The 13969-nt window shown below is 47.0% G+C and overlaps 1 protein-coding gene across 4 annotated transcripts in view; it reads left to right on the top strand.

The window, feature by feature from the left end:
* REEP1 (receptor accessory protein 1) overlaps positions 1–13969 on the top strand; it is a 141097-nt gene that overhangs the window by 108873 nt on the left and 18255 nt on the right. For 2 of the 4 annotated variants that reach the window (XM_036751864.1, XM_036751862.1), the window contains 2 exons: positions 6189–6366; positions 13460–13495. In XM_036751864.1, the coding sequence (XP_036607759.1) occupies positions 6189–6366; positions 13460–13495 (214 nt within the window). The remainder of the gene's footprint in view (positions 1–6188; positions 6367–13459; positions 13496–13969) is intronic. The other 2 variants (XM_036751863.1, XM_036751865.1) reach the window with 1 other exon arrangement.

Genomic DNA, 13969 nt, shown 5'->3' with positions numbered 1-13969 from the left:
CTGGTATAGGGGACAGAGGGCTGAACTTGGAGTCAGGAAAACCTGAGTTCAGATCCCACCCCAGACACTTATGGGCTAAGTGGCACATATGTGTCAGTCTTAGGACGTGCCTCCCTTCCTCAGACCTATGCTGCTGGGGAGACTGGGGAGGTAAAAGCCAAGCTGCAAGGTTGTTTTCATCCTCCAAGTGGCTGGAGTCCTGGGGGAGGGGGAATCAACACATTATGGGGCATAGAGAAGGACTAATGGTCTTTATCCCCATCTCATGTCTCATTTCAGCTTGCTGAGACTGGGACACATTTTTCTAAGCATGTTCTTTTATTGTGTTAAAGATTCTCATGCACGCTTGTGGCTGACCCTGACCCAGCCTATGCCCAGTCTCCCAGCATCTTTTGGTCTCCAGCACGAGGCATATGACAGTTCTGAGAGTATCCCAGGAGATAGTGACCTGAGGGGTGGAGTTAGGCCAAGAATGGTTTGGGAAGCCCAAAGATGTCACTTGTCCATTCTAGACCATGCCATCCCTGTCTCTCCAGAGGAGGCATGTGCTGTGCCCTGGGACTGACACTTATATGTGCCATTTATTTGACATTTAGTACTTATCTCTTGGTGGGTATTTTTTTAAGGAGAGAAAGGATCTATTCCAGAAACTGTGGACTGGCTTGATAGTGATACTCAGTAAAATTCCAGAACAGATTTTTGGAGATGGTTTGTAAACATTTAGACAAGAAAACAAGTAAGATCCTGTGTGGGTTCATAAGCCATCCCAAGCTACGCTGGTGTTCTTTTCTGGAAGGGTTACTAGACGGGGAAACTCACTGGACATGGTATATTTCAGCAGGGTATTCAATCAAATGTCTTATGATGTCCTTTGGATGAGTAGGAAAAATACAGTTGAGTGTATTTGTAACTGATTGTTCCAGAGTCCCCAAGGAATATCGATTAATGAATCAACATCAGACTAAAGGGAAGTCTCTCGATGCTCTGTCCTAGACTATCCTGTTAAACATTTTAAACAACTAGAGAACAATAGACGGTGTGCAAAATTGAGAGAGTGAGCTAATATAAGACAGCAGGGCATTCTGACGGAGGAAAAAGAAGGGCATGTGCTGATCGAATCCCACCATCACCCTCACCTCAACTACTGCTCCCTTCCAGGCCGTGAAGAAGACAGGCCAGGACCCTAAGCCCAAGAACCTGGGAGTAGCAGGGGGACCTCTCTATCCCTCCCCAACCCCCAGACCACTGACCTCGATTCCAGTCCAGTCCCTGAAGAGGGGAGCAGCCCCTATGGAGAAGGAGCCATCCATCTGTACCAACAGACATTGATGGGGCAGGCTCGCCAGCCGGGTGGAAGTTGGGGGGGGGGGCACAGAGAGAGACACAGACAGACAGACAGAGACAGAGAGAGACAGAGAGAGAGAGAGAGAGAGAGAGAGAGAGAGAGAGACAGGAAGGAGGAAGAGGAGAAAGAGGAGGAGGAGGAAGAAGAAAGTGAAACCCTGAGCCCAATAGCCCCAGGAATGGCAGTGCCTACTCCCCTGACACGGAAGCAGCTCTCACTTCCATGGCTTCCAATCAAAAGGCTTGACCAGTCTATAGGTTTACGACTGGGTTGAGGAGACACAGAATAAATTAGGGGTGGTACAGAATCAAAGGATAAATGGATAGGGGAGTAAGTCCAACGTTGGGAGAGGGAAGTACAAAACTAGGAGATTGATGAAGGTGTATACAATGGGGCACACTGACTAAATTATGATTAGAACATTCTAGAAACAAGTTGAACAGGTGTTGTCCATTGTCCTGCCTAGAAATAGCATTCTTTGCCACGGTTGCCCATCGTTCATTCATTTTAGCAATTCCTGGTCTACCGATAGGCCTTTGCAGCAATGCCCAGCTTTCTAGAAATGCACAAAATAAGTCAGGCCTAGGCTCCTGATTCCGTATTTTCTGCTTTCTGAATTTCTAGAACACAAAGGTCATCTCATCTAGGCAGGCCTTCCTCCAGACCTACGAGCATGAGGTGGCTAACATTCCCAACTGTAGACAGGTGATTCCTGTAATAATTGAGGATGATGCAGCCGACCTTCTGCAGTGGAAAGAATAAAAGTCTGGTTGCTTGATGGAGGGCCCAGAAAGGTTTCGAGCATAACCTTTAGGATGAGGGCAATGATACAGCCCACACTGGATAAGAAAAGCTCTCTCCTGTCAACCTCCTCTTTTTGTTCCTCATTCTCCTGACATTTTAGATCACCCAGCCCTAGTTAAATCCTAATTAGTTGAGATGAATTTAGAGAGGGAAATTGTGGGATACCACAGCGAGTGCTCTGCTAATGTTAGAATGGATGATATCTGCTCCTGACTCACCTTCCTCCCTCTTTGGTACTTTTCTGTCTTGATTTACCAAAGCAGTGAGCTGGATGGGAACCATTTACTCTTGATAATTCATGAGGCCTTCTCTGATCCTCCCCTGCCATCCCCTGGCAGATGGCATCCCTCCCCTCTCTTAGAATCCCTTTGTCCCAGGCTTTCTCACCCTGGAAGAGCCTTCTGTCATGCTAGCCTCCAGCTTCTCCCATTGGCCTGTTCCTTCCTGTGGCTCCCATCTTGGGGATGGGCCCAGGCGGGCCAAACTTCATTCCCCTCGGGGCTGTGCCTCTGACTCTCAGCTTCACCACCGTGCCCCCTTTAAGGTCCTTCTGCCCCCCACCTCCATTTCCCAGCTCCCTCTTATGTCCTGTCTTCCCTCACTGGACTGTAAGCTCCTTGAGGAGGGGCAATCTTTCTGTTTTGTTTGGAAATACACAGTGCCTGGCACACAGCAATGACCTGTATGCTTGTCTGAATCCCCACGGCTCTTGAGAATATGTACACGGCCTTTATAGAATAACCTACAAATGATTTGTGTGCTTATCTTTGAGAGGCAGCATGATGCAGCTGACCCGGAAGGTGGGAAGAGACAGGTTCAAATCCTGTCTCTGGCACATACCGGCTGTGTGACCCTGGGCTAATGTCTTCACTCCTCAGGGCCCAGGGCAATTCTCTGAGACCTCAAATGGCTGCTCTGTGCAGGTAGAAGGAGAGTCTTCATAAGGAATTCCCTGTTTCACTGATGTTATTAGTCTGGTCTAAAGAAACACTCCCCTCTAGAAGGGGAGTTATTTGGAGTCAGGGAATGTGTTGGATTGGACACCTCTCCTCTGCCCTCACTTAGCTCGGAAAGGAAAGTGCTGCATGCATTCAGTCCTAACAGAGAGAGGCCTGGACTTGGAATCAAGAAGTCCTGAATTCAAATCTTGGCTCAGTCACTTACTGTGTGAACTTGGGCAGGCCGCTGAGACTCTCTCAGCCTCAGTTTCCTCATCTGTAAGATGGGGACGATGGTAACAGCACTTACTTCACAGGGTCGTCATCGTCATGAGGATTAAATTTACATATATGTAAATTGCTTTGCAAACCTTAAAGTGCTATGTAAATGCTAGCTGTTTTTATTGTTATTGTCCTTTATAAAAAATATTAAATCACTCATGGATTGATGGGAAGTTTCAAAAATCACCTGGTCCCCCCCAGGTTATCTTCTGAAATGACCATGTCTTTTTGATGTATCTGTAGTCTCCCTGCAGTGATACAAATAGGGACCCCTCTACATCTGCCCCTCCTGTGGGACCCTGGTTCAGGTCTTATGATTAATCTCCCTCAGGGGGTCTGAGAGGACTTTCATTCCCTTGATAGTGGGAGGATAAGAGTAGGGCAGCTAGAAGGTGCCATAGTGCATATTGTGCTGGGCCTGGGGTCCGAAAGACCTGAGTTCAAATCTAGCCTTAGACACTTACTAGTTGTGGGCAAGTCACTTAAGTCTGTTTGTCTCAGTTTCCCCATTTGTAAAACAGCTGGAGAAGGAAATGGCAACTATCCAATATCTTTGCCAAGAAAATCCCAAATAGGGTCATGTAGAGTCAGACACGACCAAACAACCATACCTAAGATGGAATTCCATTTTAGCTTTTATCTCTCTGATAGATTGATGAGTTTTTGTTTTCATTGGTGTTTCTTTTGTGCTGTAAATGAAAGCACCTTTTGTTTCATCTTACCTGGTTTGACTGAGATGAACTAATTCTGCTCATTTGTCCATTACTCTAGCCTTCAGAGGAGATGGCTTCAAAGGGGAAAGGAACAAACATATATTAAGCGCCTACTGTGTGCCAGGCACTGTGCTAAATGCTTTATGAATATTATCCCATTTCATCCAGGAAGATTGGGCTCCAAGTCCCATCTCTGACCTCCCATTGCCCTAAGCAGCTTCTAAGACTAAGTTGAAGAGGTACCACAGTGCTTGGCACATAGTAGGCACTTAATAAATGCTTATTGAATTGAATGGGTAAAGGGAGTTTCCTTCCTTGGGAGTTCTCTATACCAGTGAGTTCACAGCCCCAGTCTCTATGCCTGTTTTATTTTTTTTAATATTTTATTTTAAGAGCCATTCCCCAACTGATAAATGATCAAAAGGTACGAACAATTTTCAGATCAAGTAATCAAAGCTATCTATAGCCATATGAAAAATATGCTCTAACTCACTATTGGTTGGAGAAATGCAAATTAAAACAGTTCTGAGGTACTGCCTCATACCTAGTAGATTGGCTAATAGGACGGAAAAGAAAAATGACCAGTGTTGGAGGGGTTATGGGAAAAATGAGACATTAATACACTGTTGGTGGAGTTGTGAACTGATTCAGCCATTTTGTAGAGCAATTTGGAACTATGCCCAAAAGGCTATAAAATCATGCATACGCGTTGACCTAGCAATGCCACTAGTAGGTCTATATCTCAAAAAAAAACTTTTTAAAAAAAGGAAAAGGACCTATATGTACAAAAATGTTTATAGAAGCTCTTTTCTCGGGGTAAAGAATTGGAAATTGAGATGCCCATCAATTGAGGAATGGCTAAAAGAACTATGGCATATGATTATGATGGAATACTGTTGTGCTATAAGAAATGATAAGCAGGATACTCTCAGAAAAACCTGGAAAGACTCACATGAGCTGATGCAAAGTGAAACGTACTGTGTACAAAGTAACACCTATATTGTACAGTGATCTTCTGTGAATGACTTAGCTGTTCTGGCAGAAACAACCATCCAAGACAACTCTGAAGGATTTATGGTAAAAAATGCGATCCATCCCCAGGAAAAGAACTCATGGTGTCTGAATACAGATTGAAACATACTTTTTTTTCTTTATTTTTCTTGAGGGTTTTTTTTGGGGGGGCGGGTTAATCTATGTTTTCTTTTGCAACATGACTATTATGGAAATGTTTTGCATAACTATACATGTATAATCTATATCAAACTGCTTGCCTTCTCAATGGGGGGGGGGGGCAGAGAGGAAGAGAGAGAATTTGGAGCTCAAAGTTTTAAAAACAAATGTTAAAAATTGTCTTTACAAGTAACTGGGGAAAAATAAAATACTGAATAAAACAAAAAAAATTTTAAAAATATTTTATTTTCCCCCAGTTACATGTAGAGATAAGTTTTAACATTCATTTAAAAAAATTTTTTGAGTTCCAAATTTTCTTTCTCCCTCCATCACTCTATATTTTATCTCTCCTTCCCTGGAGTCACCCCAGAACTCTATATTTCATTATTGGAGGATTTGTCATAATTAGAACTGTCTAAAAGCTGCAGGCTGCCTCAGAAGTGCATAAGTTCTCTTTCATCGGAGGTCTCCCAGCAAAGGCTGGATGACCATTTGTTGGGAAATGCATTGTGGGAATTCTTTTTCTGGTAAGGATCAGTTCCAGATGAAGCCCACGTCCCATGCAATGCTAAGGGTCTGAGATTTTGTGGGGAAAAAAAAAGAGAAACAAGTTGCATAACCCCCCTCCGCCTTCTCAATCCTTCCATCTTTGGGAGCCGCTTCTTTATTATTTTAATTTAAAAATTGGTGGGGGGCGTGTTACATTTTGAGTTCCAAGTTGTCTCTCTGATTGCTTCTCCTTCAGCTAAATTCCCTTCCCATCTGGAGGTCTCTGTCATCACCCATCACAGTGAGAGCCCAGAGCTCGTCACCACTAGCTTTGAGGACCTGCAGCCTTTCCGAGGTGGTGCCCTGGCCAGGAGCTCTGACCCTGGGTAGATCATGTGACTCAGACACTTGACCGCTCCCCTCTTCTTGCTTCTTTCTCGACTCCAGGGACAAGGTGCCTTATCTGAGAGGCTCCGGAGCTTCAGCATGCAAGACCTCACTACCATCCGTGGTGATGGGGCCCCCGTCCCTTCTGGCCCACCTCCCTCAGCAACTGTGCGGACCAGCAGCAAACACGGCCAGCCCAAGATGTCCAGAAGTGCATCTGAAAGTGCTGGAAGTTCAGGTAGGTGGAACTCTTCCTTTTCTCTCCCGAAATGCGTTCCTTCAGCTCACTGGGTGCAGATTAAAGCATAGCTGATGACAGGGAGCTGTCCAAAGCCCAGAGCCAGACTTGGCTCCAGCCCAGTGGGCTGGTTCTCCAAATAAGCCACATGACATGGACCCAGGATGAGAAGTCCACTCGGAAGGTGATAAGGCCCATCATTAGAAGGGAAATCACTTCTGGAAGTCCTCTGGAAATGCTGTGGGCTAGGAAGGACTGAGTCTTGGCCTCGGTTGTCTTCTTGATGGACAGAGGAGAAATAGAAGCAGATTGGATGAAGCTGGGAGTTCAGGGGAGATTGAGAAGCAAGGCTGGCCTCTGGCCAAACTGTGGCTTAGCTGGCATGAGGGGGTTTCTGTGTCCTCCTCTTTCACCTTGGCATCCCAGATCCATCCCAAGAACCATCTTGGGCTGGACACCCAGGGACTCAGTACCCTTGTTCACTGCCCTCCTAGAGAGTCTTCTTCCCATGTTCCCCCCATCCCAGCTGAAATTCATCTGCCCCCTATCACATCCTGTCTGTACTGGAAATGTCAGCTCATCTGATAAACTGATTCCATCTGTTGGCAGAGTTCATTCCCAAGTGATTAAGCAGGACCTTCTGGAGACAATGTGCCCACCTGTGTCTAAGCCATCTGTCTAAGTGTCCAAATGTCTAAGACACTCATGGTGGGAATGTATGCAGTGTTTTTGACTCCACTGAGGAAGAATATGCTGGGGGGAGGGGTCCTAGTGTGTCCTCTCCCGCAAGGATCAGCTCAGACACTAGGATTAGGAGTGTAGTGGGGCGCCATGAAGGATTTCACTTGTGGGAGTCTCCTTTTCTTGAGAACACAACCCTTATGTCTTACAAATCTTCTCTGACCCTTCTACTGTGGCGAAGTCCTCAGTAACTTCTCTCTCTCTCTCTCTCTCTCTCTCTCTATATATATATATATATATATATATATACATATATATATATATATATCTGTCTCTCTTTGTATGTGTGTATGTAAGTATGTATTCCTCTCTATACATATGTATGTAGTCCTCATTCTTAGCTATATTTGTATATGTATACACACACATAAATTTCTTTTTTTGGTTTGGCTTTTGGTCTGAAAATGTGATTTCATCTCTGAAGGCACCTCCTAGAGCAGTGGTTAGGAACCTGCAGCCTTGAGGCCACATATGGCCCTCTAGGTCCTTAAGTGCAGCCCTTTGACTGAATCCAAATGTCACAAAACAAATCCCCTTAATGAAAGGATTTGTTCTGTAAAACTTGAACTCAGTCAAAAGGCCGCACCCAAGGACCTAGATGGCCACATGTGGCCTCAAGGCTGCAGGTTCTCCACCCCTGTTGGTGTGTAAACTCCTTCTACCAATGCAGATTGTCAATCTGCTGGCAAACGACAGTTTTAGAGAGTTGCCAAGGGAATTTAGAGGTACAGTGGCTTGGCCACAGTTATGTGTCATCAGCAAGACTTGAATTCAGATCTTCCAGATTCCAAAACCAGCTCTCTATCTGCTGTACAGTCTCTTGGTTCCTTATTTACTACAGGGCATGTGTAGCCCCTAGTAGTACATACTCTCCTTAAGGGAAGAAGAAGGGAATAAACATTTCTATAGTACCTACTGTGTGCCAGCCACTGTGCTAAGCACTTTACAAATATTAATCTGTAATTAATGTGATCCTTGCAACAATCCTGGGAGGTAGGCACAGTTATTATCCCCATTTTACAGATGATGGAACTGAGGCAGACAGAGGTTAAGTGACCTACCCAGGGTCACACAGCCAGGAAGTGTCTGAGGCTGGATTTGAACTCAGGTCTTCCTGACTCCAGCCCCCAGCGCTCTATCCTCTGCATCACCTGCTGCCTAGAGACTGAGACACATTTTATGTTCATGTCCCCAGACACACACAGCCCAATTAGAACCTTTCACAGAGGCACTTAATAAATGTTTCTTTGGTTGATGTTGGCAGGTAATAATTACAGAAATAGCCAGCATTTCTATAGCACTTTAAGGATGCGAAGAGCTTTCCCCCTCCCCTCTCCCTCTCCCTTCCTCCCTTCTCTCTCTCTCTCTCTCGCCCAGCTTCCTGATTTCTGCTTCCCACTGCCTTCTCCCCAGCTCCCACGACAGAATATCTCTGACTCCAAGGAGGAGTCAGAGAAGCCTGGCCTCTCCTCCCAGGTCCATGTCTTACTCTCTATGTGACCCTAGGGAAGTCACTTAGACTCTCCAGGCCTCAGTTTCCTTATCTGTATAATGTAAGTGGGCTCGTAAGATCACAGGGTCGTGGATTTTAAAGCCGACTGGACCTTAGATTCCAATCCTCTCATTGTTTATTGTTAAGTGACTTGCTCAAAGTCATACAGCCAATACGGGATGTGGGATTCGAACCCAGGTCCTTTGAGTCAGTTGAGATGATCCCCAAAGCCCCTTCTAGCTCTGACATTTTGACTTCATTATCCCCAGCACCTCCCAGAGTACTCAGTACATAGCAAAAATATCTTAACAGATGTTTGTTGATTGACCGATAGAGATGTTATTCCAGATAGTAATAATAGCTAATATTTATAAAGATCTTACTATGTGCCGGGCCCCATGCTAAGCACTTTACAATTTATTATCTCATTAATTGTGCTCACAACAGCCCTCATTTACAGATGAGGAAACCAGGGCACTTAGCATTTAGATGAGCTGCTCAGGGATCACCCTGATGGCAAGCATCTGATGTGGGATTTGAACCCAGAGCATACTGGGTAAGCTCTGTTACTTACTGGCCTTACCATGCCAAGACGCTTCTCAGAGGCGCAGAGCTCTGCTGAGCAGTCTGGCATCCTGGGAATTTTCTCAGCCCAGCTGGTGGCAACCATCCCACTTTCCCAGGGTGGGGGACCATACAAGGACAGAATTGCTTGTAGTGGCAGCAGCCCAAAGTAAATTGTCTCTGGACCGTCAGACAGCGTCCATGGGCCAGGGCTGGGAGCGGGTGCTTGGGCCTCACCAGGGTAGAAAATCTCCCTGAGGAAATCCGAAAGGCTGGGATGAGACCCCGAGGGCTCTGGCACTGGGCTGCTCCAGAGCAGGGGTCACAAGGGCAGGCAGAGTCCTGAGGGGTCTTGGGCTACAGCCCATCTCTTCCAGCCCCTTCCTCTGGCAAGTGAGGAAAACTCCGGCCCACGAGGATTAAGGGGCTTGTTCCAGGTCATGTGAGGGCTCTTTCCACATCGACACAATGCCCCCTTGTGAAGTGAGGGACTAGGCTGATTCCAGATGTCCCGTTTGGAAGGTTCTGAGCTTCATCGGGCCACATTGGGTAGAGGGCTGGTCCTGGAGTCAGGAAGGCCTGAGTTCCAATCCAGCCTCAAATCCAGATACTTACAAGCTGTGTGACCCTAGGCAAGTCACTTAGTCTTTGTCTACTTCAGCTTCATCTCTAAAATGGGTACGATAATAGCACCTACCTCCCCGGGGTTATCGTGAGAATAAACCCAGGTAATATTTATAAATTACTTGGCAAACTTTTATTATTATTATTGTAGTGGTGGTAGTAGTAGTGGTGGTAGTGGTGGTGGTGGTGGTGGTGGTAGTAGTTGCAGCAGTGACCTTTAGTTCCTTCTAAGTTGTAAGACATCCTTCCAGAGCTTCCAAAAAGTAGCCCGATAAAAAAGACCTGCTTTTTCACTGTGCCATCAATGTTGACACCAAACAGGGAGCAACATTATTTGGCAGGAAAGCTAGGGAAGGTTAGGTCAGCCCTGTGCAAAATTCCTTTTTTTCCCCCCATTTTATTTTATTTTTAATTTAACAAGTATATTTTACTAGCTGTGGGACTCTGGGCAAGTCACTTAATCCTGTTTGCCTCAGTTTCCTCATCTGTAAAATGAGCTGGAGAAAGAAATGGCAAACCACTCCAGGATTTTTGTCAGAAAAACTCCAGTTGGGGTCACGAAGAGTCAGACACACACTACTGAAATGACTGAACAGTAACAACAAATTGTCTCTCCTTCCTCCCTTCCCCAAGGCCAATTTAAAAGAAATAAAGACAAATAAAACCCTTGTGACAAATAAAACCCTTTTAACAAATATGCATGGTCAAGCACATCAGTTTCCCACATTGGCCATGTCCAAAAATGTATATCTCACCCTGCACCCTGAGCCCACCACCTCTCTTAGGAAGTGGACAACAGGCTTCATCATCCATCCTCTGGAATCATGGCTAATCATTGCATCAGTCAGGGTTAAGACCTTCAAAGTTGTTTGTCTTCCCCATTTTGCTATGGTATATTCTCCTGGTGCTGCTTACTTCAGTCTGCATTGGTTCATACAAGTCTTCCCAGGTTTCTCTGGATCCATCGCCTTCATCATTTCTTATGGCAGATCCCATTAAGACACCATCGTTTGTTCAACCATTCTCCAATCGATAGTCATCACCTTAATCACCAGTTCTTTGCCACTACAAAAAGAGCTGCGATAAACATCTTTGTCCACATGGGTCTTCTTCCTCTTTGATTTCTTGGAGGTAGAGATCTATTGGGGATGAAGACTGGGGGGACTTTTCTTTATCCAGGGGATTGGAAGGGATCGAGAAGATCAGGGCTCATGAGTGATTTCAAGAGCCCCGGTCTCCCCAATCCCTCCCCTTTATTCTACCTACAAGTGAAGTCCGAGCTTAGTCTGGGGGAAAGGATGGGTTGGCCAGCAGAGGAAGGGCTATGCTTTAGGAAGAGGCTGGCCAGGATTCTCTTCCTGGAAGAAGAGCTAATAAGAGTTAAAAAAAAAAAATCCTAGAAGGGGCAAAAAGCACGGGAGAGCGTTTACCTTCCAGATGCCTCTGCCCTCCTGTCCTTCAAGGCCCAGCTCCATGCCTGTCTTTTCCATGAAACCTTCCCAGATCCTCTCAACTAGAAGTGATGTCTCCCACCTCTGAGCTCCCAAAAGGTGGACCGGCTGGTCCAAGGTCAACAGATCATAGATCCAGAAAGGGCCACAGAGGTCATGTAGTCCAGTCCCCTCATTTTACAGAGAAAGAAACTGCAGCCCAGGGATTGGACAACACATAGTGAATTCTGACCCTGGAATCTGAACCAGGTCCTTTCATTCCAGCTCAGAATTCAGCTCTTTCCACAGCCCCAGGCTGACTCTTTTTACTGAGGGTGCCACAGATGAGAAGGAAGGACTCTAGTTCCTGGTGGTGTGGGGAAGGGGACACCAGGAGGCGGGGTGATGGGACTAGCTGGGCAAAGGAGAGCTAAATCAGCTCCAGGACCCTGGCTTGGTCAGGCGGTGTCCTGCAGTGAGGGAGAGTGTAGGGGAGAGCGGGGTGGTCCTACCCTACCCTCCCCCCCCCCAGCTGGGAGCGCCAGCCAGAGCCGGCTCGGCTCAGGGTGGTTTGTAGACATACATGGTGTGGAGCGACCCAACGGCCCTGCCCCTGACTCATCCTCATCCTTCCAGCAGAGAGAGAAGAAAGAGCAGGTCACACAGACACAGATGCCTGGGATTGAAGAGTCTGGTGCCCCTCTGCTCTCAGCAGCCTTTGCCTTCTGCAAACTCTCTGGGGATCTGGATTTTCTGTTTTTCTCTCCCATGTCTTCTGGCTCCTGTTGTGTCCATTCAGGGGAGGAGTCCTAGGGCACCGGCTGCCAAGTTCAGCTGATGGCTCATTACAAGTGATTCATGATGGGGGCAGCTGAGTGGATAGTGTCAGATCTGGAGTTTAGAAGACCTGAGTAGAGGCCAGCTAGGTGGTGCGGTGGATAGAGCACCAGCCCTGGAGTCAGGAGGATGTAGGTGCAAATCCGGCCTCAGATACTTACTAGCTGTGCGACTCTGGGCAAGTCACTTAACGTCTGTATGCCTCAAATAACCAAACAAAAATAAAAGAAGACCTGAGTTCAAATCCAGCTTCAGATGATCCATTTCCTCCGCTATAAAGTAGGGATAGCTAGAACACCTGCCTTTCAGGGTTATTGTGAGGATCAAGTGGGATCCCATATGTAAAGCGCTTGGCACATTTCAGGGCACTGTAGAGATGTGACCTAGCATGATTCCTGTCACTAATTATCACGAGCACTGGTGGCAGGCTCCCCTTTGGACACCCCCACTTTTTCAGGGGCCCCTCAAGGCTGCAGAGCCGAGTTCTCCCCTTCCGAGGGGGGTGAGGTGGCATGGGCTCACGGGCTGGGAACGCTCTGTGGGAGAGGGGGGATGTAGGCTGGACCTTGGAGAATCCGTGGGATGTCAGTTACCCACTGCTGGTGATTCCCATGGGCACACATTTACCGGGGATGAGCGGGCACAGGGTGTCCCAGAAAAAGCCCTAGAGTTAAGAGACAGAGGCTCAGGGTTCAAATCAAGCCAACTCAGTTCTCTGGGTTTCTATTTCATCAGTAGAAAAGGGGGGAGCCCATTCTAGGCTCAGCAAGAAAATAATAGTAGTAACAGCTACCATTTATGTAGTACTTTAAGGTTGCAAGGCACTTTACAAATGTTATTTTATCCTGGGAGGGAGGGGCTGTTATCTCCATTTTTCAGTTGAAGAAATTGAGATAATCGGAGGTTACGTGACTTGCCCAAGGTCACACAGCTAGTAAATATCTAGTGCTGGATTTGAACTCAGGACTTCGTGACTCTAAATCCGACACTCTATATGTGTGACCTAGCTGCCTGCAAAGAAATGTGGGGGGTAGGGGAGATAACAGAGGGCTTGAGATCCCAAAGGGTTTCATTTTCGATCTCAGCTATCCCCACCCCCACCTGCAGAATTTCTTTCACGTGAACCCCTCCCCCCCCCCATCCATCTACCCTGAGTCTTCTCTCCTCCAGGCTATTCCCACCCCCACCCTAGTTCTTTCATCTGCCCCCATTCTGCTTAGGAAACTGAGGCCCCCCCCCAGAAAGATTAAATTACTTGCCAGATCCCTCACGAGGAGTAGAAGGAGGATTTGAACCCAGGTCTTTTGACCCCAGATCTATCCCTCTTGCCCCTCTGTCTGGGTCTCATGCCCTCCTCTGCTCCCAGAACATCACTGACGGCCAACTTGTTCTGTCTCCTTGGCAGTGTGTACCTGCTGCTCCTCATGCAGGACCCGGAAAGGTGAGTGGAAGGGACCCAGGGTCCCGTCCTCTCTGCTGTGTGGTAGCCTGATAGCTGTGACGTTTCTAACCCTGAACTTGGGACCCAGATAACTGGGGGATCCTTTCAGCTGTGTGGTTCTTGTGTTGTGCTTTATGGGAGGCAGAGGAATCCTGGTTCTTCCATAGCTCCCCATATCTATCCCTTTGTGTCTTGGAGAAGGGGGCAGAAATAGTTTTATAGGGAAGGAGCCTCGTGGCTTTTCTAAAATGCCCTGAGGTGGGCACGGGTACTCTGGTAAGTCATGTGGGGCTAAGGCTCGAGGAACCAGGGGGCTTGGAACTCTCCAAGCCCTACTGATGCCACAGAGAATGTCCACCAGAGCCCCATGGGCATTGGGAGTCTGTGGGCCAGAGCCCCAATTTCAGAGCAAGCCCAGAATTTCTCAAAGCCTCCATTCTGAATGGGGCTAGAGAACCCCAAGACCAGCTCTCC

The sequence above is a fragment of the Trichosurus vulpecula genome, chromosome 3, assembly GCF_011100635.1.
Source record: "Trichosurus vulpecula isolate mTriVul1 chromosome 3, mTriVul1.pri, whole genome shotgun sequence".
Taxonomy (NCBI): Eukaryota; Metazoa; Chordata; class Mammalia; order Diprotodontia; family Phalangeridae; genus Trichosurus; species Trichosurus vulpecula.
This window is presented reverse-complemented; position numbering and strand designations above follow the sequence as displayed.